Here is a 20,454-nt window from a genome sequence, read left to right on the forward strand (position 1 = left end):
AAGAAGTGAGTTTAATTCAATTAAATCTGGCAGATTGTTCCATTTATAACTAGTACTTTATCAATATTTAGGCATTAAGCACTTAAAATAAGCTCTGATGTCGTGCTGAAAAGTTACTCGTAAGTTAGTTTTTTTTTTAGAAATTAGAGCAAAAATACTTGAGATTTTGTGTTTTTGCGGCAGAGTTGCTCCTGATCATGTTCTCGTTCTTGTTTGTGCGACGGTTGAGAGAAGCAGGTTGGAATTGTTTCCACGGTTCCTACACAGTCAGGATGGAAAGATATCTTTATTTCCACACCTTAACCCTTTTTGCAATCCTCCCAGTTTCTCGTTTTTTGTTTTTTTTTGCAGATGCAATATTTTCCACTCACCCACTGTTGGATATTTATCATAGAGTTCTGGTGAACTTGAGTATTTTATATTTTTTAAAGTGGAAACAAAATACTGGAGAGTCTGGAAATTACTATGAAATTGGTGTAGGAACCCTTTCAGTCGCGTTTTCCTCCATTTGTAAGCCAATGCCGTCTCATTATTCCTTTAGTTTTGCTTCAGGAGTGCTGAGAGGTAGAAAAGTAGGAGGAGGAGGAGGAGAGGAAATGACTTGCAGTTTCGGATGGATAACCAACCAGTCAGGCAGTCTGTGTATATAATGGATTTTTCACTTCCCGCTGCACCTCCCCTCCCTTCCTCGCCTTTTCTTTTTCCTCCCGGTGTTGCTGCTCACCTCTCTGCCATCAGCTCAAACGCTGACACACAGACATATGGATGTTTTCACCGCAGAGGACCAACAGCCAAGTTGGAGGAGAGCGTAAAGTACATGGAACCTCTCACACTTGTTCATAGATCCCATGACGAATGAAGCAACTGAGTGAAATGTATATTTTAGGGATGCTGCTGGGTGAGTTTGTTGTTTCAGAGGGTGCGCCATAGAGTAGTAGAAGAAGCAGGATTTTCTTTTTTTTCTGTGGGGTATATGTTTGTTTTGTTTTTTTTTTCCACTGTGTAATGTTGTGCAGGCCATTTGCATCGACTGGGAAAATGCTTTCTACACTGTATTCCATAATAAAGTTTTGAATGTACATAAAAAAAATCAAAATGGCGTCTCGTCTTTTATTTCTTTAAATATCTGAGTCTTTGGATCAAAACAAAGCAACTGTAAGGAAAACTAAATATTTTGAACATGTTTCAAAAGAAGGTGGCATGCATGATCTTATTCCAATTGTAAATTAGGATGGACTTTAAAGAAACGCAGATGGAACGGCCCAATCAAAGTCCACCAATTTTTTAGGTTTGAATTTAGCTGTTGCCTAATGCTGCCATTAGCTGCAGCTACTTCCGTATAACCTGTGGACTTTTAAATAGGTGTCCACAGATAATTTTTACTGAGCTAGGGCTAGTTTGTGAATGCAAAAGCATCCCACACTTTTCAGATTTTTCAAATTCGAAAGCAAATATTTTTGCGTTACGCGTTGGTCTGTCTCAAACTCCAGTAAATGCGCTGTCAAGAGGTTTGAATTGTTTTGCAGCTATTTTTATTAAAATGTACTTATGAATCCGGCTTTACAACAAAATCAAGGTAAAAATCTATGTACGTTCTAATACAAGATGTATGTATGGCTATGTATTATTTGATATATAAATCGTCTTTAAAAAATTATTTTAATCACTTCCCAACCTTCTGTTTATATCAATAAAAATGTCGTCTGAAGATGCTTAACGCTGCCAATAGGGGGCAGTATTGATACCTAAAGCCCATTTTCTTCCCACAATCCACCGCGGTCCTCCACATTTGTTACCGAGTGTCAAGCCCAAGGTGAGTTGTTCTTTGGAAGCTCAAACTACTATGAAAATATTCATGATTTCATCTGGTATTTGACTTGTTAGCGTTCTGTGTTCACTTAATTAAGGGTTGTAGCGGTACATTTGACAGCTGTACGTCTGAAAGTACATTAAAAATAAGTGTTTAGAAAGCGTTCGCTTTAGCATTTTTAGCTTGTTTAGCTTTAACTGCGAGGCCTTTTTTAAACGTTTGTTACTTGAAGAGGGGAATTTGTAACTTTGTTATTGTTGGTTGAGTGGTTAGAGATGTTTAAAATAATGCAGGTCACCGAAAGTTTAGGCTTGAATTTGTCGTAGCTAGCTGGTGCTAACACTGGCGTTAGCTGCAGCTTCTTCCATATAATCACTGCCTGATTTAAACTCCCCCGGTCGCTATTTACCCTTTATTTCTGTTTCACTGGCCAGATATTAATTTTCCTTTTATTGTATTTTTTATTGCATTGTTTAAAGGTGATGGAAAATGTCTTCAGCTTTAATAAAGATGTTTTTAATTGTGAAGCAGTAGCAGGCATTGTAAGGTCACCCTGCGCTCTAAAGCGAGTCTCTTTGCTGTTTTTTTATGCAATTTATTGATGATTTATAAGGGCGGCCTAACGCAACTTTTAGATGTCTTTTTGCTTCAGCACACCTGACTCCAATATCAGCTAATTAGCAGAGCTGGACTACATTGTAGGAAAGCAGTTTAGTCATTTAATGTTGGTGTTTAGGACTCTGACCCTCGAAGTCGGCAATTTCAGAACACCTCTTTACATGTTAGCAGTTTTCTCAAATATTATTAAAAACTGGCTTACAGAAGGCACGTTTATTTAACTTACAAGCAACATAAATTGTTCATGTTTGAACATGGGCAGTGACGATGTGCAAATTGGTACCACTCACACTTTATTCAGATTATTACAGTTCTGCAAAAACCTGTTAAGCCTTCAATTTGTCTTTTTTTTTTATTACGTACTACTGTTAGTTTTAACTTGAACTTTTACCCTTAGATTTGCAATGTATTAGCTGGTTTATTTGATTTCCAAGTTCTCAAACACAAGGATTCAGGTTTTGTTCTCCACATTTTTGCTTCAGCGCTGTGATTTGAGTCGTCTGTTTCCTCCAGATGTCGCTGCATCGGCTGTTCCAGCTGTCCTCTCTGCTGCGCTCTGCCGTGAGCCTCACCCTCCGCAGGAACATCGGCATCTCTGCGGTGGTCTTCAACAAGGCCAAGGACCTCGACCCCATCCAGAAGCTCTTCCTGGACAAGATCCGGGACTACAGCAGCAAGAGCCAGTCAGTCAATTTGAGTTTTTCTTCTGTTCTTGTTCACCCCAAACACTCGGTGGTAGCATGAGGAGCTGTAAGTTGACCTCGTAACAGCGTCCCGTTGCCTCGGCTCCCCCCAGGGCCTCTGGCGGTGTCGTGGACGCGGGGCCCGAGTTCCAGAAGAACATGTCCGAGGAAGTAGCCAAACTGCAGAGGCTATATGGAGGAGGAGACCTCAACAAGTTCCCAGACTTCAAATTCTCTGGTTGGTTCTCCTTTTTTTTTGTTATTTTCTATATAAATGTAGAGTTTATAAATCAGTCCCAGAATCTTGGATGTCTGCGTATCTTCCTGAAGGACGGACCAACCCAGACAGAGCAGTGCAGCTCGTGGTTATTTATGAAATGGCTAAAGTATGGAAGTTTAAGTCAAAGTTCCTCCACCAAGAAGCCTTGATTTATTCCTCTGATTAACTAAAGTGCTTTATTGTGTCCCTGGAGGGCAAATATGGAGCAGCCAGCAGTTTATCCCCACAATTAATTTCAGCTAATAAAAATAGCAGCAGTCTTGGTGAGATGGGGGAGCGAGTTCTTTATGACGTGGCTTTTTTTTCCCCCCTTCTTTGCTTAGATGCTGTTTCACACTTTCCCTTTCATGAATATTTATGCCTCTGAAGAGACGCGCTGTCATTTTTCTTTTTTGTCCGTGTCTAAAAATAGCAAAGATGGTGACAGAGAGGAAGATGACTTGTGTTGGATTCAGATCCAGGAGGCTTTTTTTTCTCTCTCTCTCTCAGCTTCAGGCTTACATTGTTGCCTTTTGGAATCTGTTTGACAGTTTGTGCTGTAGCTGGTGTTTAATGCCTTTTTTTTTTTGTTTTTGTTTTTTTTGTTTTAACCCTACAGAGGTGAAATTTGACGAAGTCGCCAAGTGAAGGACGTCCATGTTGTAAATCTCCTACATGTCTCAAATGTGTCGTATTTAATAAAAGAGAGTGGAGCGAAAAATGAGGATCTGGATTTTATTTTACGCGAGTTGTTCAAATGGTAAATAATTTTGGGACCCATCAAAAACCTGCTGATATTTTTTTTCAGATCACAATATCAGAAATAAATGTTATTTTGAAATGTTTAGCCACAGTTTGGTGTTTTTATTGGTTCCATGTTACAAATAAAAATGTAAAAGGTGTGACATTCCCCCGGAATCAGTTTATTCTCCTTATTTTTTTGCTAAACCAACTTTGGAAAGTCTCTGAACATCAGATTTCATTTGGATTTACATCTGGACTTTGACTAGGCCATTCTAATTCTCACATTTCTTGTGATCCAAATGATCTCAGTGTAGCTCTGGCTGTATGCTTATGGTTGCTCTGCTCAGGATTTACACACTTTGTTTAAATATTAAACCAAGGCATAATGCTGCCACTTCCATGGAGACGTGTTTTTAACATGTTCACATTGTTCTTAGGTCGTTTTGTTCACAGAACAGCTGCATTCAAGCTGAGACTAAATCACACACAGGTGCTTTATGAAAGAATTCGCTATTTGAAACAATCTATTTCTCTTAGACTTCACTGTTACCCATTGCTTTGTGTTGGTATATCTCAGACATTTGTGTGACAAAAAGGGGGGAAAAAAAGTAAATTCCAGGGGTGAAACCCAGAAATGTGAATACAAAATCTTGGGTAAAAACATTCTAAATGTTTCATGTCGGATCCCGGTTTTATTTCATGACCTGATCCTAGATATTTACTTCTAATTTCCCTCTCAGTTTATGGATTACGTTTCGGTCTCGATTTGTAGTGAAATGTAGTTCTTATTATCTGAAACTGACTGAATTACAGTGAGCCGAATGTCTGGTGACCTAGATAGAAATTGGCTGTCACTCTGAATTAGTCTTGAGAGTGCCACATTATGACAAGGTCAGGGATGCATTTAAAGTCTCTCCAGGATGACTGTTTGAAGCCGAAAATAGCAGCGGAAATGCGGTTTTTATTCGACCCGCTGCTTAAAATTTTAGGCCGGCGCTGCCATGCTTTGAGATCGATCTCAGGAGGCTCCAGATAAAAAGCACGAGCAGGTCCAGCGCTCATCTAGAGTCACTTGAAAGATTCGTGTATAGTTTTGCTCTCCGAGCTGCTGGTGCTCTTTATTATTTACGCCTCTGGGAACGTACAGGAAAATGAAGAGGACATGATAGAAAAGGATGTTTATTAGAAAAGAAAAAAAACTTTTATTGATTCATTCAAATAAAACTCTATAGTCATCCACACGTCATTCGATAAACAGTGGCACGAGAATATATATATATAAAGACAGAAAAGTAAGGCAAGTTTGTTTACAAAAAAGCGTGATCCCGAGATCGATATGACTGTGAAATTAAAAAGGCACAAGGTTTACTGTAGATAATTTATGTATACATTTATCAAAGAAGACCATGCAGGCACATCAGGACGGAAGGGGGGTTGGTCTCAAGTTGAACAAGTCAAACTTATTCCTCCTGGTTTTTACTAAGATCGTGATATGGGGATTTTAATTATGTTTGGGCCTGAGACAGAAGACAAAATACTGACTGGAGGTAAGCTCTATTTAAGTCTGAGTTGTCTGGAAACAACTGAAATAATTCAGTATGGCTTCAGAAGATTCCCCTTAGATTCAGTTTCTAAAATGGAAATAAAAGTCACTTGAATTAAACATCAGTCTTTGGTTTAAAAAAAAAAAAGTCAAGTCAGAGGATCACTTTCTAGATATGACCAGCAGGGGGCGGCAGAGTACCACGGCGCTGCTTTGAGTCCCGTAAGAGAAGAGGATTTCGATGGGCAAAAAGTGAACAGCACAAAAAGCAAGATGTAATCAAAGATTAAAATCAAAACAAAGCGAGGATCGAGTTTGGTGTTTGCTGGAAGATCAAAAGCGGGGCAAGAGATCTGAATCCATCGTTGGCACCTCATCACAGGAGGAGGGACGGAAGAGGGGGAGGGGGAGTTATTGTCCGTCGACGGAGAGCCATCTTCTCAGAGCATGAACGACTGAGTGTGTTTGAAATCCTGGGGCTGACGAGGGACAGAAGCAAAATAATTTATGTCTGGGTGATCAGAATCTAAAGAAGAGCAGCGGTAGACGGGGAGGACACTTACTTCTTGGGGTGGGGGGACGTAGTTGACGTTGGACCTGAAAGACAAAACCAACGTGAGGACAGCAGACAGCTGCGTTCTGACTCATACTACACATACATCGTACAAGGAACTGAGTGAAAGGCACCTCTGAGTCAAGATTTAACGGAGCACAGCGAAGAGCGTAACAGATCAAAAGCACAAGCTGCTATTTTGTACCTCCGAACAAACCTTTCTCTGTTTTTAGCACATGTTTTATGATAATTGAGTAGTTTTATTTAGTCATAGAAATGATCCAACTTTACATACAAGTTAAGTTTTCAGTTAAATCTATTGGTATTGACAAAACCTCTGGAGAAACCGCCTGTTTTCAGCCATAATGGCACAGAAGTGAAAGTTTTTAATTTATTCAGATATGTGGTAATTCTTATCTCTAATAGCAACGCACATGGAGTGTCTGAGCTGAAGTAGAATAAAACATAATCAGGAAATTACAGTCAAATGTCGTTTTAAATGCGGCTTTCCACTCCAGGTAAGATACTGACTACCTACAGCTCTCACATACTGCCCTGTTTTAAACAAAGATGTCTATTATCTTGTCAATCTGTCACATTCACTGCGCGCTTTAACTTTAATGAAGCAGGTAAATTTTTTAGTAGACTCATTAACATTTCTACCTGGCTTCATAAATATTCCATTTGTTATTTAATAATGTACAGATGCCAAAGTTGATGTGATGAATTATTCAGATTTGGTGATTGTTTAGACGTGAGGGAGTCTGGTTTTACATTTTGACCCGAAGCTAAAGTTTCTCCTGAACTTTAGGGGAAAATAATTAGACATTTCCATCTTGAACACTGGACTGAAATGATGAGAACGGAGGTTATTTTTCTTATTACTGGATGTTCCTGCTCTTCCGTGTGTTCAATATGCAGCAAGCTTTCAGGACCAAGAGGAAACAAAGAAACGACTCCAACAGTAAAAGAAATCAGCTTAGCGGCAAGTAATTAACACCTTATCTTGTTAGTTTAATCCAAACAAAACGGCCGTGGCCACGATTTATTTCCCCAGCGGAGAGACGGAGAGGGTGGGGGGATGGGGAGGACGTTTCTCGGCCGCGTTCAGCCGTTTCCTGGAGTCGGTGCCGGTAATGAGATTTAAACTCTTCTGGCTGTAAGTTCGTCCTCGTGTTTCACTCACGTGTCGTCCGCTCTGTGTAGGGTTTGGCTGCTGATGTGGGCCGCGCCGTGACACTGGGAGATCCAGAACGACCTGCGGGGGTATCAGGTTGGCGGCTTTAACCACAGCGGGCTCATGTTGCACTGCACACCATGCGGGAGTTCGGAGGCAAGTCGCTCGCGGAAAGGTGCAGGGATGCGGGTCCACGCACCCCGTCGCGTTCGAACAACTATGATCTTTAGCATTTTTACATCTAGACTAAAGATTGCAGCCAACAGGTGATGAAAACCCAACATTCAGTTTCTCTGAAAGCCATAAAACTGCATCTTTTGCATGTATTTGTGCATAAGTGTGGCAAAAAGTCTGTTCGCCTCTCTCCTTTGAACCAAAAAAAGTTTTCCTTTCACTAAACTTCCCATTAATCCCCTTCCATTCTGTAGTTTGTGATCAGCCAGTTAAAATTTTTTTCTTTTAAATCTGAGAAAGTGAACTTGGAAGTTTTCAGTCGCTGAAAACCAAAACCATTATAATGCATTCTTGCAACTGAGATCATTTATTAGTAAGACAATTTAACTAGTTAGGAGTAGGTATGATGAGAGCATATTAAGAAGCAGATAGTTAAATAAGAAAAAGAAGAGTCAGTTAATAGTGTTATGAGATTTAAATTCATTCAGATTAGTAATAGTTAGCTCCTTATCTGTATCGCTCTGACTGCTGTTGAGCTCAGGTAAGACATTTACCGTTTATAATTACTCCACAAAACCACTCTTAATCCTATTGAGTTAATGGAGACAGGAATTCTCCTTTGTAGGTAAGTGGATATATTTCCTCATCTAAGGGATGTCGCATACTTGGACTATCTGCAGGTGTGATGCTCAGAGTCACTAGAACAGATTGGATCCTGCAGCTGAACTCATTCAGATCATCTCAGAGTGTTTTTGCAGTAAAGGCAAACACAACTCTTTTTTTTTTACTTTTGCACCACTGTTCTTTCTGCCCTTTGGATGTTCACGTCGCCACGAGTAACCGCGTGCGTGTCGGCCGCTCAGCGCGATATTCCGCCGATGTAATCCCGAGATAACAATAGAGACGGATTGAATCAAACAAAGACGAATACAGTTTGACCTTTTCGTAGACAGATAATGACATCAGTTTTCCTGTGCAGATAGCTCCCGGTTGGACTTAGCAGCATAATACTTTGACACCGCGAAAGCCAGGAGGTGAACACTCCTAAAGCGTTTAGTTGTCAAAGACGACGGAATAAGCTGGATATTTTACTTCTCCAATCTGTTTTATAATTTTTTTTTTATTTTTAATGGAAAAAAAGTTGTTTTAACCAGGGTTTTTTTCTGTCCTCTTCAGGTTTTCCACACAGGAAGTGCATCGATGTTGCACGGCCTCCATGATATCATGCAAACTTGATCTTTGTAGTCTTTAGATACCTTCTTTTTCCTCGAAGAGATTTTGTAGATCAAGCACAATGATTCCTTGCCTCCGAATTAAATTAGATTTTTCTTTGAAGACGTTTAGAATGTAATTATTAGACTTGTGGAGCATTAATACTTTAATCTGTATCTGATATGCACGGACGGAAGTTGACAGCTTCTACAAAACGGTTTCTGTGGCGCTACAATAATGAGCAATTCAGACTGAAAGTGAATAATTTATAAGCGTATGTCTGTCCTAGCACCGACTCCATCTTCAGCATCCAGGATCCACTGATTTGGCAGGACAATTATTAATAATTTAAAAGTACATGAAAGCCAAAATATATATATATATATATATATATCTTTTTTTTAAGTTGTGGTTGAAAGCATTTAGACATCATGGTGTAGCTTTAAGAAATTTAAGTGGAATCATGTTAATAAAAATGGCACATCCTGCCTTTCTTTTTATTTTGGTTTTTTTTTTGGTTTGAAATCTGTCAGGTCTGAGGATTCAGTTTCTGTAAACATATTTAACCACCAGAGGAAAGGGAGACAAATGTGCTGTAGATTGTTTGGTAGAGATGCTTTTTAATCCTGCAGAAATTGAAGGGAGATTATCCCCATTTCTGTACTGAAACATATGTTCTCAATTTTTTAGATTTAATTTTTAAAAGAGTATTAAAAACGGTAAAACAGCGGTCGCGTTGAAGCATTACGGATATATGATTTCTTTCCTTTTTGTCTGCTTACAGAATGAGGAAAAAGATGTCCTGAGATTTTCTTCAAATACAAGAAGTTAATAGTAAAATATTTTTTTTTGGTATGCCAGACTTTGAGGTGACTGTACAAGAAAAGTTCTTACCTCCCTCTGTGTCCTTCTAGACGGGTCATATCCACGGTAAAAAAAACAAACAAAAAAAAAACAATTACCAATCAACATCATGTTAATAAATACAAAACTTTTATCTGATGTTGGCAAAGACACCTACGAGTCAACAAGCCGTTGCGATGCAGCAGCATCCCGCCGCAGCCGCACACCACCAGCAGCAGGAAGACCACCACCACGGCCCCCAGGATGACGGTGATGTTCACGTCCTCTGCAAAACCAGAGAGACTTGAAATTCAATCGGTGGGAGGTGCGGGGGGGGGGGTGAGCAGCAGGAGGCCGTTACAGAACAGCCTTACCTATGGTCATGTGCTTGGCCTCACACATTTTGGGCGAGCCCACCCCGTTGGACGCCAGGCAGCTGTAGCGACCGCTGTCCTCCTTGGTGACCGCCTTGAACTCCTGCAGAGAAGCAAAACTTCAATGAGAATGTTAACTACCTGGCAAAACTATGTATTACAGCCACAATGGATTTCACGTAAAGTCATGTTTGAATCTAGTTTGTCCGGCACGTCTTAGTCAAAAAATACTAAAATGAAAGTAAGGCGGTTCTATAAAGTACTGACTGAATTTGAACACATTTCAAATCCTGCATACGATAAACCATCTTTAACCTCCATTTAATAAGATACGGCTCTGAAGGAGACGGTCATGAACGCTCGCCCTGCCTTCTGTTTCTCCCTCTAATCTGCATGCCGCCTCACCAGTATTCCCGTGTGGGAGTTGATTAGATAGGTCGCGTTGGCGTGACGGGGCTTGCTGATTGGCTTGTTGTCCTTGAACCAGGAGTACGTGGCGGGCGGGACGCTCTGTTGGTCCCGACAGCGCAGCTGGACGGCCGAGCCCGTCACGGCCGAGGCGGGGACTTCGCACATGGGTGTCTGCGGGGGCACTGGGTGACGACGAAGTGAGAAAGAGTGAGCCAGAAATTTGGGTTTGTCCAAAAAAAATAGCAAAAAAAAAAAAAAAAAAAAAAAAACGGTTTATGTTTCTTCCTTACCCAAGACGTTGAGGGTCACGTTGGTCTCGCCCAGGCTGACCGTATCCAGGGACGCGCTGATCTCGCAGCGGTACTCTCCGGCGTCCTCCTGGGTCACTCTGTGCAGGGTCACCGTCGCCCCGTCGATGGTCGCTCGGCCTTCAAAGGGACCTGGGAGGAAAGTCGGAAGGTCTTGAGTGGCTGAAAGCGTCGCAGGCGCTGAAGAAAAGACTTACCGAGTTTTTTTTTGTTTGTTTTTTTTCACCCAACAGAGGCAAATTCAGCAGCAGTCAACTTACTCAGACCTGGTTATAAACTAAAAACAAGTGAAGTGAAATTGAACTGAAGGGATGTTTTCTCTGTGAATCCCAACGAAAGCATAATCGTCCAACTAAAATGGTAAACCTAAAGTGACAAGGCTGCAGTTACATAGAGGTTATGAAACGGGAGGATTTGGCCACAGTGGGACCAAACTGCCTGGGACTAGGAGTCAGATAAAGTGACTTAAAAATAAAATAATGACACTGATGTCAAACATTTTTGCTGCTATCATTTTAAAAAATTGAATACATGTTTACAGAGGTCATTAGAGGTCAAGAGGCCGGTCCACAGTTACCGAAATCATGCTGAGTTGATGGCAGTCAACTTTAATGACCTCTAAATGTTGATCTTCCATCTCATCACGGTTTCAGCATTCAGAGCTGAAGCTCAAATAAACATGCTTCTTCTGCTCTTTGAAACACACGAGTGAAGGAATAACAAGCTGGTTCTATATCAGGGAAGAAATTGTCGCAGCCACCATCAAGCACCACAAAAAGAAAACGCCACTCTCTTTGCGTGGTTTTTATCGTCCCAGAGGGAAAAAAAAAAACTGCGTCCTTAACGAAGCAAGAGCCACAACTGGCTAATTGACCGGTGGAGGCGGCGGCAGGTCAAAGACGGTCATCAACAGGGTCTGTCTGGTGAAAGCTTGCGTTCATTACCATTCAGCCTCAAAGACGAGAGGTTAAACTTCCACCACACCACCGACATTCATCAGTCGGCTGCATCTTAACGAATTAGAGTCTGAAACTTTGATGATTAAATCAGCTTATCTGACGTACGGATGGGATCGAAACAAACCTCTGAAGCGTCCGTCGAAGTAGACAAAGGAGACTTCTTTTGCCTTCTTCTTCCACTCGATGCGCGGGTTCGGGTCTCTCTCCGTGTGGAACAGGCACGACAGCTCTGCGTCTGAAAGGCGGGAGAGCGCGACCAATCAGGGGCCTCCTCCACGGCGGGCAAAGGATCAGTAGCATTTTAATGGCCCGATCTATTTATAGCCACCCGGTTTGCTGTCGCGAAGAAAGCGGACAGAGGCGTTTCCTTCCACTTGTATTTCTGTCCCCCCTGTCCTCACCTGAGAACTCCTCCACCTCCACCTTAGGTCTGTTGGTCGACACGGTGACGGGAACTGAAGGGGAACCTGGAGGAAGAACACAAAACAGAACATTCATATGAAGTGGAGCATATTTTTGATGAAACTAATGCAAAGGAAACAAAGTGGCGTCGTGATTCTGATGAGCAGGTTTCTGAGGATGATGAAAACATGTTTTTATCTGTTTGTGCTCTTGTCACTGAAGGCCTAGAGGTATTTTCAGAGCAACAGTCTCCTGAACTAAAATGAAGACCTGGAACTTCAACAGTGTCAGACAATCTGAAACACTAAAGTGACCAAAAGAACTGAACTGTGACTGGCCTAGCATCAGACTGAACTCGTTGGAATGACTGTCAGTGGTGCTGAATGTTTTCCACTGGCGACTAAAGGGTTGACCACACCAGTCGGTCACTGGTGGATCATGTGTATTTGATTAGAGGCGTGAGGCTGGAACCCTGCTGATTCTTAAAAAGTGGTTCAACTGTGATTTTACTAAAGTACAATATCATCTGTGCAGAACGATAAAAGACCAAAGGGCAATTTTACCCTGGTGAGTAACGGAGGCTTTTTCCGACCATTGTTCTTTCAAATGACAAATCTAAATTTATAAATAAGCAAGAGGCCTTTATTCAGTGGACCAGTTTCCTGTTAGTCTATGACTTCCTGAGCTGGCTCCACTGCTGCACTGCTAAACGTGCAGAGTGAGTCGCAGAGGGCTTCCCACTAGGTTCGTAACTTAGTTACTAAGCTAGTAGTCCTGTTAAGCCGCCTCCAGTTAAAGCATGTCGGACCGAGGCGGAAAGAGACCATCAAGAGGGAACGATGCACAAAATTAGGAGCCAGGCCGATGAGCTGCTCCACATTTATGAAAGGCGTTCACAGGCTTTAAGATCCAACTGGCAGATAAGGTTTTTGACTGTGTACACTTGGAACGGCAGCTGTTATCTGCTGTTTTATTACACTCTTCCAACCTTTTGGCTCAGCTTTCCCTGCTTTCTGTAGCATCGCCTCTCTGTGTGCAAGCAGCCTATTGTTCCCCAGCTTTGGCGCAGAACAGAAAGAAAGGGACTGGGATCTCGCAGGTTCAAGTCCTGGGAGCAGGCTGGTGTAGGTAGAGGAAGCCAGTTCTCCTGAAAACTATATCTATACGAAGCCACAAGGTTATTCAGCTCTTAAGCTTCCCTGCAGTTTTCTGATAGACTTAAAAGACAAAGTCAACAGCTATCGGTTTGGTTGGTGCAGTCAGTAAAGTGCTGTGCTGTGAATCTGGTGATTGTGAGTTCAAATCCCAAACATGGCAACCTCCAAATACAGTGTGTGTGAAAATGTCTAGATGTGCTTGGGTCAGGTGGAGACAGGATGCCAGGGGAGAGCCAAAATTGTTTTACTTTAATTTTCTTTCTAAACCGTCAGTGTATATTGCCAGCAGTTTTAAGAGACAAACAGGGAACTACTCTGCACGTTGGTTGGCACAGTTAGTAAAGAACCAATGCTGCACCATTGACAGCAGAAAAGATACATTTCATCATTTCTTCTTAAATTTTTTTTTTTTTATCAAACTATTTTTACTCCAGGAATGCACCGATTTCAAAGTGTTTTGCTGATACTGCCGATATTCCTGTTTTCTTGTTTTTGGAATATCGGCAGTATCAGCAACTAACTTTGAAATCGGTGCATTTCTGGAGTAAAAACAGTTTGATAAATAAAACCATATAAGCAGAAATTATGTTTTTCTGATCATATAGCCTTAATTTTGACTGATTATGATGAACTTTGTGTGTTTTAATCTAAAAATCCCAAATAAAGCATGCATTTCCACTTAATTTACAGATCAAGATTTGAACCCACGTCTTTTGTCTCTGGTGTCCAATGCCATATCCTGTGGACCACATGTCCTTCCTCCCTTCAGAAGTTTCTTGTGGCGCATTTATCTTTAGAGGTGTCAATATTGACTGAAAGATGCTGACAAAATAGACATCCTTTCCATGCACTGATTTCAAATTTTTTTGGTGATACTGCCGATTTTTTATTTTCTTGGTTTTTTGCATCAAAACGAAGAAAATGAAAATTCCTTTCCAGGATTTGAGCCATTGTCCTTCATACTTGAAGGCTGATGCCTTAACTTGTAGACCAAACATCCTTCCACACTTCAGAAATTTCTCGTGGTACATTTATCTTTTCAGGTGTCAATATTGAATGAAAGAGGCTAACAAGAAGTATACACTATGTTTTCTTACCAAGATTTGAACCCATGTCCGCCGTACTTGACGTCTGATGCCATAACCTGTAAACTGCACTATTTTCCACGCTTTGGAAGTGTTTCATAGCAAATGTATCTTTTCTGCTGTCAATGGTGCCAGCAATTGACAAAACATTGGTTCTTTCTGGCTTCTTTACCAACCGTGCCAACCAACGTGCTGAGCAGTTCCCTGTTTGTCTCTTAAAACTGCTGGCAATATACACTGACGGTTTAGAAAGAAAATTAAAGTAAAACAATTTTGTCTCCACCTGACCCAAGAACATCTAGACATTTTCACACACTGTGTTCAGAGGTTGCCATTTTTGGGATTTGAACTCACAATCACCAGATTCAAAGCACAGCACTTTACTGACTGCACCAACCAAACCGATAGCTGTCGACTTTGTCTTTTAAGACTATCAGAAAACTGCAGGGAAGCTTAAGAGCTGAATAACCTTGAGGCTTCGTATAGATAAAGTTGTCAGGCTTCCTCTACCTACACCAGCCTGCTCCCAGGACTTGAACCTGCGAGATCCCAGTCCCTTTCTTTCTCTTCTGCGCCAAAGCTGGGGAACAATAGGCTGCTTGCACACAGAGAGGCGATGCTACAGAAAGCAGGGAAAGCTGAGCCAAAAGGTTGGAAGAGTGTAATAAAACAGCAGATAACAGCTGCCGTTCCAAGTGTACACAGTCAAAAACCTTATCTGCCAGTTGGATCTTAAAGCCTGTGAACGCCTTTCATAAATGTGGAGCAGCTCATCGGCCTGGCTCCTAATTTTGTGCATCGTTCCCTCTTGATGGTCTCTTTCCGCCTCGGTCCGACATGCTTTAACTGGAGGCGGCTTAACGGGATTATTGTAACTTTGGCCCGCGTACCTCGACACCCTCGGGGAAGTGCGATCTCGCCAAAGGAGCGGCGAGACGAGGAGGAAAGATGCAATCAGATTAAAAGGGGACAAGAATGAACGATCAAGGAGAGATGAGCGTCCCTAAGAATAGAATACAAATGGAGTGAAGGAGAACGAGTCGCACTGAGTGGAGGAAGGAAGGGAGGCGGAGGGGGAACAGGGGACTTAAGACCTGCAGGAGCATGAATAAAAGAGCGAGTGGGACTGAGGGGGAAAGAAATGGTCTCTGACAGGAGGAAGGAGAAATGGGAGAAAGTCTTGTTGTACAATGTGAGAGCAGGCCTGGTGCCACCTTTGAGGAGTGTGTCTGAAAAAACAGAAACATAGCAGGGATGACAAAATGCCTGCACAGACACGGTTGGAGAACAAGGAAGAAAAGAGGTCCTGCTTCGAATGCCGACGACCTTTACAACCTCGATTTAACCGTGAAGGTGTTGACTGACTGCTTCTCTTGGCTGCAGAGGAATCTGTCCGTTATTTGGTCTTGTTCAGTGAACTTGACATCATGCGATCACAGGTCAGATGTAATCTATATTTGACCTTTGTAAATATCATTAGAGAATCAGATCCAATCGGGAGCATCCTGTCAGGGCGGGGCCCCTGTTTGCATCCTAAATGACCCACGAAAAACCAGGTGAGTTCAGGAAACAGGAAAAGAGACAGATACCCGCTAAGCCCAGTGTCGTTTGTCACCTTGGATCAAACAAGATTCTTCCGACGAGAATGAGTCGGAAAGTTGTTTTCGGCAGATCTTGATAAGTTATGCATGTGCGTCGCAGCGGGAGGTCCCTGGCGGTTTACCGATATAGCATCAAACAGGGGCCTCTGTGGTAATTAAAAAACACTCCTGCACTGAGCGCGTGGCATTAGCATGAACCAAACACGGCGACGGCTTATGAGCTCAGAGGGACAGCCGCGTCTTGGCCGAGCAGAAAATAGAAGGACGGCACACTCTGGGCTTGGCTCGGCTCTCGGACTCTCGTTACAAGAGTCCGTACAGGGTGTTACGAAGACCAGGCTGGGCGCTGGCAGGCCTGAGTCAGGGTCAGAAGCGTGGCGCGGTAATAATTAAGGCACTTATTCAAATTAACAGGGAACAGATGAGAGAGGGAGGGAGACGGACCCAAAGGAAGCACCCCGTCTGGCTGTGCGATGGAGATAAAGTGGATGGCACGTGTTTTAAGGCTGCAGAGAAAAACAGGACGTGAACTCTACGCATTCCCGCATGTGTGTGTGTGTGTGTGTGAGTGTGTGTGTATACTTCTGAACAAAGGCCGACTGTGTGAGCTGAACGCAGGGAGAGCAACAGCTGTCTCAGGCAGGCACACCATGTGTGGGAGACAGAGATTGATATTTGGGATGGTGGCTCTCTCGCTACAGGGACACGCCCAGTTCTCTCTCGGTTTCGGCAGAAGACGAGGCCGAAAACCTACAGCTCTGAACTCAGTGGCCTGACAGGTGGCGAAATGTCACCGACACGGAGTAAAAGTGTGCATCACTCACTCGCGCTTGTCTCCTCGCATCAGTCAAAGCATTTCCTCCTCCCTGGACGTCAGCCCGGTTTCTCAAACAGGATAATCAGGAGGGACTCTGATTATCCTCTGTGTTTAAAATTAAATGTTGTTTTTTTTTTTTTATCTCCGCCTGCCTTGTTGCAAACCTTCCTGTCTCCGGGAAGTGTCTGAGGAAAGCTGGTAGTTGGAAGTAGCTTTTCACTGACCTCATGCAAACATCTGCCCCTTCTCTTGCCAACACCTTCACGTGGCGAGACGCCAATACAAGTTCAAGGCCAAACCTCTAGGAGCCCAGCCCAGGCGCTCCGATAAAACAACAAAATTATAATTATAAAATTACAACTAAAATATCTGCCTAGATACAATCTAGTTGTGCATCTTTGCTTCACTAACTAATGCACACTGACGATAAAAACACAGATGGGCAATAAAATATAGATTTTTACTTCAGGATTTTACAGGTTTTTAAAAGGCATGTCGAATAACAAACTGCTCATTTAGCTAGGGTTGATGACATCACACGAGAGACCAGAATCAAGCCAATCAGCTGGGTTTAGTTAAGGTAAACAGGCAGCTTTAAAATAAATAAATAATTAAATAAAGTACTGGAGGTAAGATTGAGTGGAGATGTTGCCTGTCTGAGTTGGAGTCTGGCTCCGTTATGGATGCTGTGGTGGATAACGAGGTTGAAGCAGAACTTAAGGTGTTTGAAAAGTGTCCATCTGGCTGGTTTCCATGGATATTCTCCATCTCCACCCATAAAATGCATGACTTTAAAGTCTCAGCTTACTATACTCAAAGTCAACTCAACAACTGGCGACGATTGAGTGAATAAATGCGCGGTAGGATTGGGCTCATCCTACTGGTTATTTTTACAGCTGTAAATGTGCAAAGCGTACAGAATAAACACAACCACCTTTTAGGGAGATTTTAAACAAATAAAAAACAAACAAACAAGTAAATGTACTGAAAAGAAGTCTGATCGGTCAATGTACCTTTTGTGATGTCACCAGACGCATGTCCACCTGAAAGCTTCGTTTTTAAAAGGAAAGTATTTTAAATACATTTGCAGCAGAACAACAACAACAAATCTGACCGTGACATGTTTGAAAAGTCACAAACTGTATCTAAAAGTGAGTTTGATTGATTTTCCAGAAAAAAAGTCTAGCCGGTCGCTTTAAAAATAGGATCCTAACCCCCAAAGCGTTAAACTAATTGGCTAAGTGTTTATCTTAATCCAGCCAATGAAACCATCATAAACAAAAGGATCGGTTCGGCTGCCGAGAGAGCAAGCGCTCCATTTAGATGTACACTTTTGGTTTCCACTTACATTGCATGAGTAAAATAACAATAGGAAGATACAGGGACGTCCCCTCCATTGTCGTCCACAACTCTGGCTGAGTCTCGTCTTCCGTGGACGGCGCGGGGGACGCAGATCGCGGAGCCTCGGCGTTCTTCTCACACTTGTTCACAACTCTCCGATCGTTCATCCAGCATCCAGGGAATAAACTGCCGTCCAGACCTGGGGAGGGAGGGGGTGAGGGGTTGAGGGAGGGAGGAAGGGGCAGGAGAAGGCGACCGGACTACCCCGGCGGGGAGCTGCTTTTACAGCGGGAAGAGCGGGGCGCAGCGTGCCGGCGGCGGAGACGTCGGGCAGGGAATGGCGAGCATCGGTCACTGTCTCGGATGCGAATCGATGCCCCGTTTTTTCCCCCTTTCTTTCTCCTTTCTTTCTTTCTCGTGCCGTGCTGTTTCGGCGCTGATTGAGATTGAGGTGGAGATGAGAGAGGAGAGAGCGCGAGATAGAGAGGGAGAGAGAAGGAGAGAGAGAGGGAGGCGGGCAGAGCGGCGGAGCGCTTAGAGCGCAGCGCCGTGTCCAAAGACGCGCACTGCACCGACGGCTGCTCCATCCTCACGCATGAACTTGATGTTGGTAAATGTTGGATAAAAATAGTCTACTCATTCAACTCCAATTTGCACAACTGTCGTATTTTTGATCAGGTGGGAGAAAAAAACAACATAAAAGGAATCCACAAAAAATAAAAATAATAAAATAAAAAAAAAAAAAATAAAAACAGAAAAACGATCCCTTGACGTTTTTCACCACGTTGCAGCCACAAACTTTAATGTTATTGATTGGAATTTTACAAAGCAGAAACTAAATACCAGAAAAACTGAACACACATTCCTAACAGTGGTACATAGTGGTGGCAGCATCATGCTCTGGGCCAGGGAAATTTCTCACTCTGCAAGAAGTCCAGTTTCTGGTTGCGCAAAGCAGGTAAACAAACCCAGAATACCTGCAGCTAATGTGGGTAGCTAGAAGCAGTAATCAAGTAGCATTTATGTAAAATAAGGAATATAAAAATCATGCTTTTTCTCCTTCATCATTTTGTGTTGACCAGCTGCATTATCAAATACATAGATGATAAATTATTTTAAGATATCTGACTTAAAATTGGAAAGATCCATAAATATGTCGGCTTTAATGTCAATTCAAAATATCTCATGATGGGCAGGGACTGAAAGAGGAGCAAAAGCAAATGAGGTGGATTAGCACTAATGATGAGTAAAGATGTCCCCCCCCTTCCCCCAGAAAAATGTAGATTTTAGTAAAGGCTTCCAGAGGTCATCTATGGTCAACCAGCCATTAATTTACATTAATTTAGCTAATGTTTGGGTTGCAGGTTGATCTGTGATAACTGCTGGAAACTTTGTGAAGATCTTACAGATTGCATCGGCACAAACTAACATTTTTGCCACGCAAACGTTTGACACCGACTACAAGGCCTTTACTCAGGCCTGATGGTGTCATCTAGGACATGCTGCCGTGGGAGATTGTTGCCAGGAAACTGAGTCTGAAATCAGAGTTGTAATCAGATTTGTTGCAAGACTGACTGCTACTGGAGATTCACAAAGATTCTTAGAAGAAGATACTTTGATGACACGAGTTACAGCAATATTTAATTGCCTTTTGGGATACATGAAGTATCTTTGAATTAAATTCAGTTTTAGGAATGCTTGTCACTTTATATTCAGTGTAAAAGTTACGTCTTAACACTGTTCGAATTAAACAGTTTCTCCTTTCTACAGTTTCTCCTACGGTAAAACAGAGAAACTTCACTATTAATAAACAGAATATGAACAGAAAGTAAACAATCAAGGCCAGTTAGAAAATGTGTCTCTTCTCTGCTGCAACTACAGCTTACTTTGTGTCTTCTCCTAAATGTTAAATGTTTCTCCATTTTGGTCACGCGGATCGCTTTCTGATGGCGTTATGTCGATCCGCAGCCGTCACCGTCCAAACTCGTAAAAACCTCCTACGCACGCACGCGCGCGCACAGACACGCACACACACGCACACACACACACACACACACAGTGTAACCAGAAGAAAACACAATATGAAACTAAACTAAAACCTGCTGCTGCTAAACTCGCTCTTCACCATAAAAAAAAAGGACTTTATGATTTCATATCTAATGAGTGAATTATTGTGGAGGCATTCAAGCTCCTCAGCTGGTGCAGGCGCTGGACTTCAAGTGTGCAGCACATGTCCCGGGGTGTGTCTCTCCGCGGGGTGTTGGATCGGGGACGCCCGATTGGCACCGACAGCTGCGGCGAGCGTTTCTGATGGGAGTTCTGTGGAAGTCAGATGATTAGTCTTCGTGCAGATTTACCAGAAGTGGAATTTCCCCAAAGAAGA

At 42.5% G+C, this 20,454-nt stretch overlaps 2 protein-coding genes across 5 annotated transcripts; one reads left to right on the top strand and one right to left on the bottom strand.

Annotated features, from left to right (window-relative positions):
- Positions 1 to 1,713: 1,713 nt before the first annotated feature.
- On the top strand, positions 1,714 to 4,217 carry atp5pf (ATP synthase peripheral stalk subunit F6). Its single transcript, XM_007565286.2, has 4 exons — positions 1,714 to 1,813; positions 2,942 to 3,111; positions 3,225 to 3,349; positions 3,990 to 4,217. The coding sequence occupies exons 2-4, from the start codon at positions 2,942 to 2,944 to the stop codon at positions 4,016 to 4,018; spliced, it is 324 nt and encodes a 107-aa protein (XP_007565348.1). The 5' UTR covers positions 1,714 to 1,813; the 3' UTR covers positions 4,019 to 4,217.
- A 1,061-nt stretch (positions 4,218 to 5,278) lies between these two features.
- On the bottom strand, positions 5,279 to 20,114 carry jam2a (junctional adhesion molecule 2a). 4 transcript variants are annotated; one of them, XM_007565289.2, is made up of 11 exons: positions 18,079 to 20,114; positions 12,070 to 12,135; positions 11,793 to 11,903; positions 10,692 to 10,841; positions 10,396 to 10,583; positions 9,991 to 10,093; positions 9,795 to 9,902; positions 9,668 to 9,680; positions 7,397 to 7,468; positions 6,221 to 6,254; positions 5,279 to 6,136 (listed from the first exon to the last, which is right to left on the bottom strand). In XM_007565289.2, exons 1-11 carry the CDS (start codon positions 18,236 to 18,238, stop codon positions 6,098 to 6,100), a joined length of 1,044 nt encoding a protein of 347 aa, XP_007565351.1. In that variant the 5' UTR covers positions 18,239 to 20,114; the 3' UTR covers positions 5,279 to 6,097. The 4 variants fall into 4 exon arrangements, with proteins under 4 accessions (XP_007565351.1, XP_007565350.1, XP_007565353.1 ...); XM_007565288.2 differs by having other exon boundaries at positions 9,668 to 9,683; positions 18,079 to 20,113; XM_007565291.2 differs by lacking the exon at positions 7,397 to 7,468 and having other exon boundaries at positions 5,293 to 6,136; positions 18,079 to 18,816.
- Positions 20,115 to 20,454: the final 340 nt, after the last annotated feature.

Source organism: Poecilia formosa, unplaced genomic scaffold (genome assembly GCF_000485575.1).
Source record: "Poecilia formosa unplaced genomic scaffold, Poecilia_formosa-5.1.2 Scaffold174, whole genome shotgun sequence".
Lineage (NCBI taxonomy): Eukaryota > Metazoa > Chordata > Actinopteri > Cyprinodontiformes > Poeciliidae > Poecilia > Poecilia formosa.

Bases quoted from the DNA above. Each gene is read 5' to 3' on its own strand.
- jam2a (XM_007565288.2), bottom strand. From the start codon at position 18,238: ATGAACGATCGGAGAGTTGTGAACAAGTGTGAGAAGAACGCCGAGGCT. The intron at 10,584-10,691 runs GTAAGGAAGAAA...GTCGTCACCCAG, and splicing joins CGTGACCCTCAACGTCTTGG to TGCCCCCGCAGACACCCATG. The intron at 10,094-10,395 runs GTGAGGCGGCAT...GCTTCTCTGCAG, and splicing joins ACTCCCACACGGGAATACTG to GAGTTCAAGGCGGTCACCAA.
- atp5pf (XM_007565286.2), top strand. From the start codon at position 2,942: ATGTCGCTGCATCGGCTGTTCCAGCTGTCCTCTCTGCTGCGCTCTGCC. The intron at 3,112-3,224 runs GTCAGTCAATTT...GGCTCCCCCCAG, and splicing joins GACTACAGCAGCAAGAGCCA to GGCCTCTGGCGGTGTCGTGG. The intron at 3,350-3,989 runs GTTGGTTCTCCT...TTAACCCTACAG, and splicing joins CCCAGACTTCAAATTCTCTG to AGGTGAAATTTGACGAAGTC.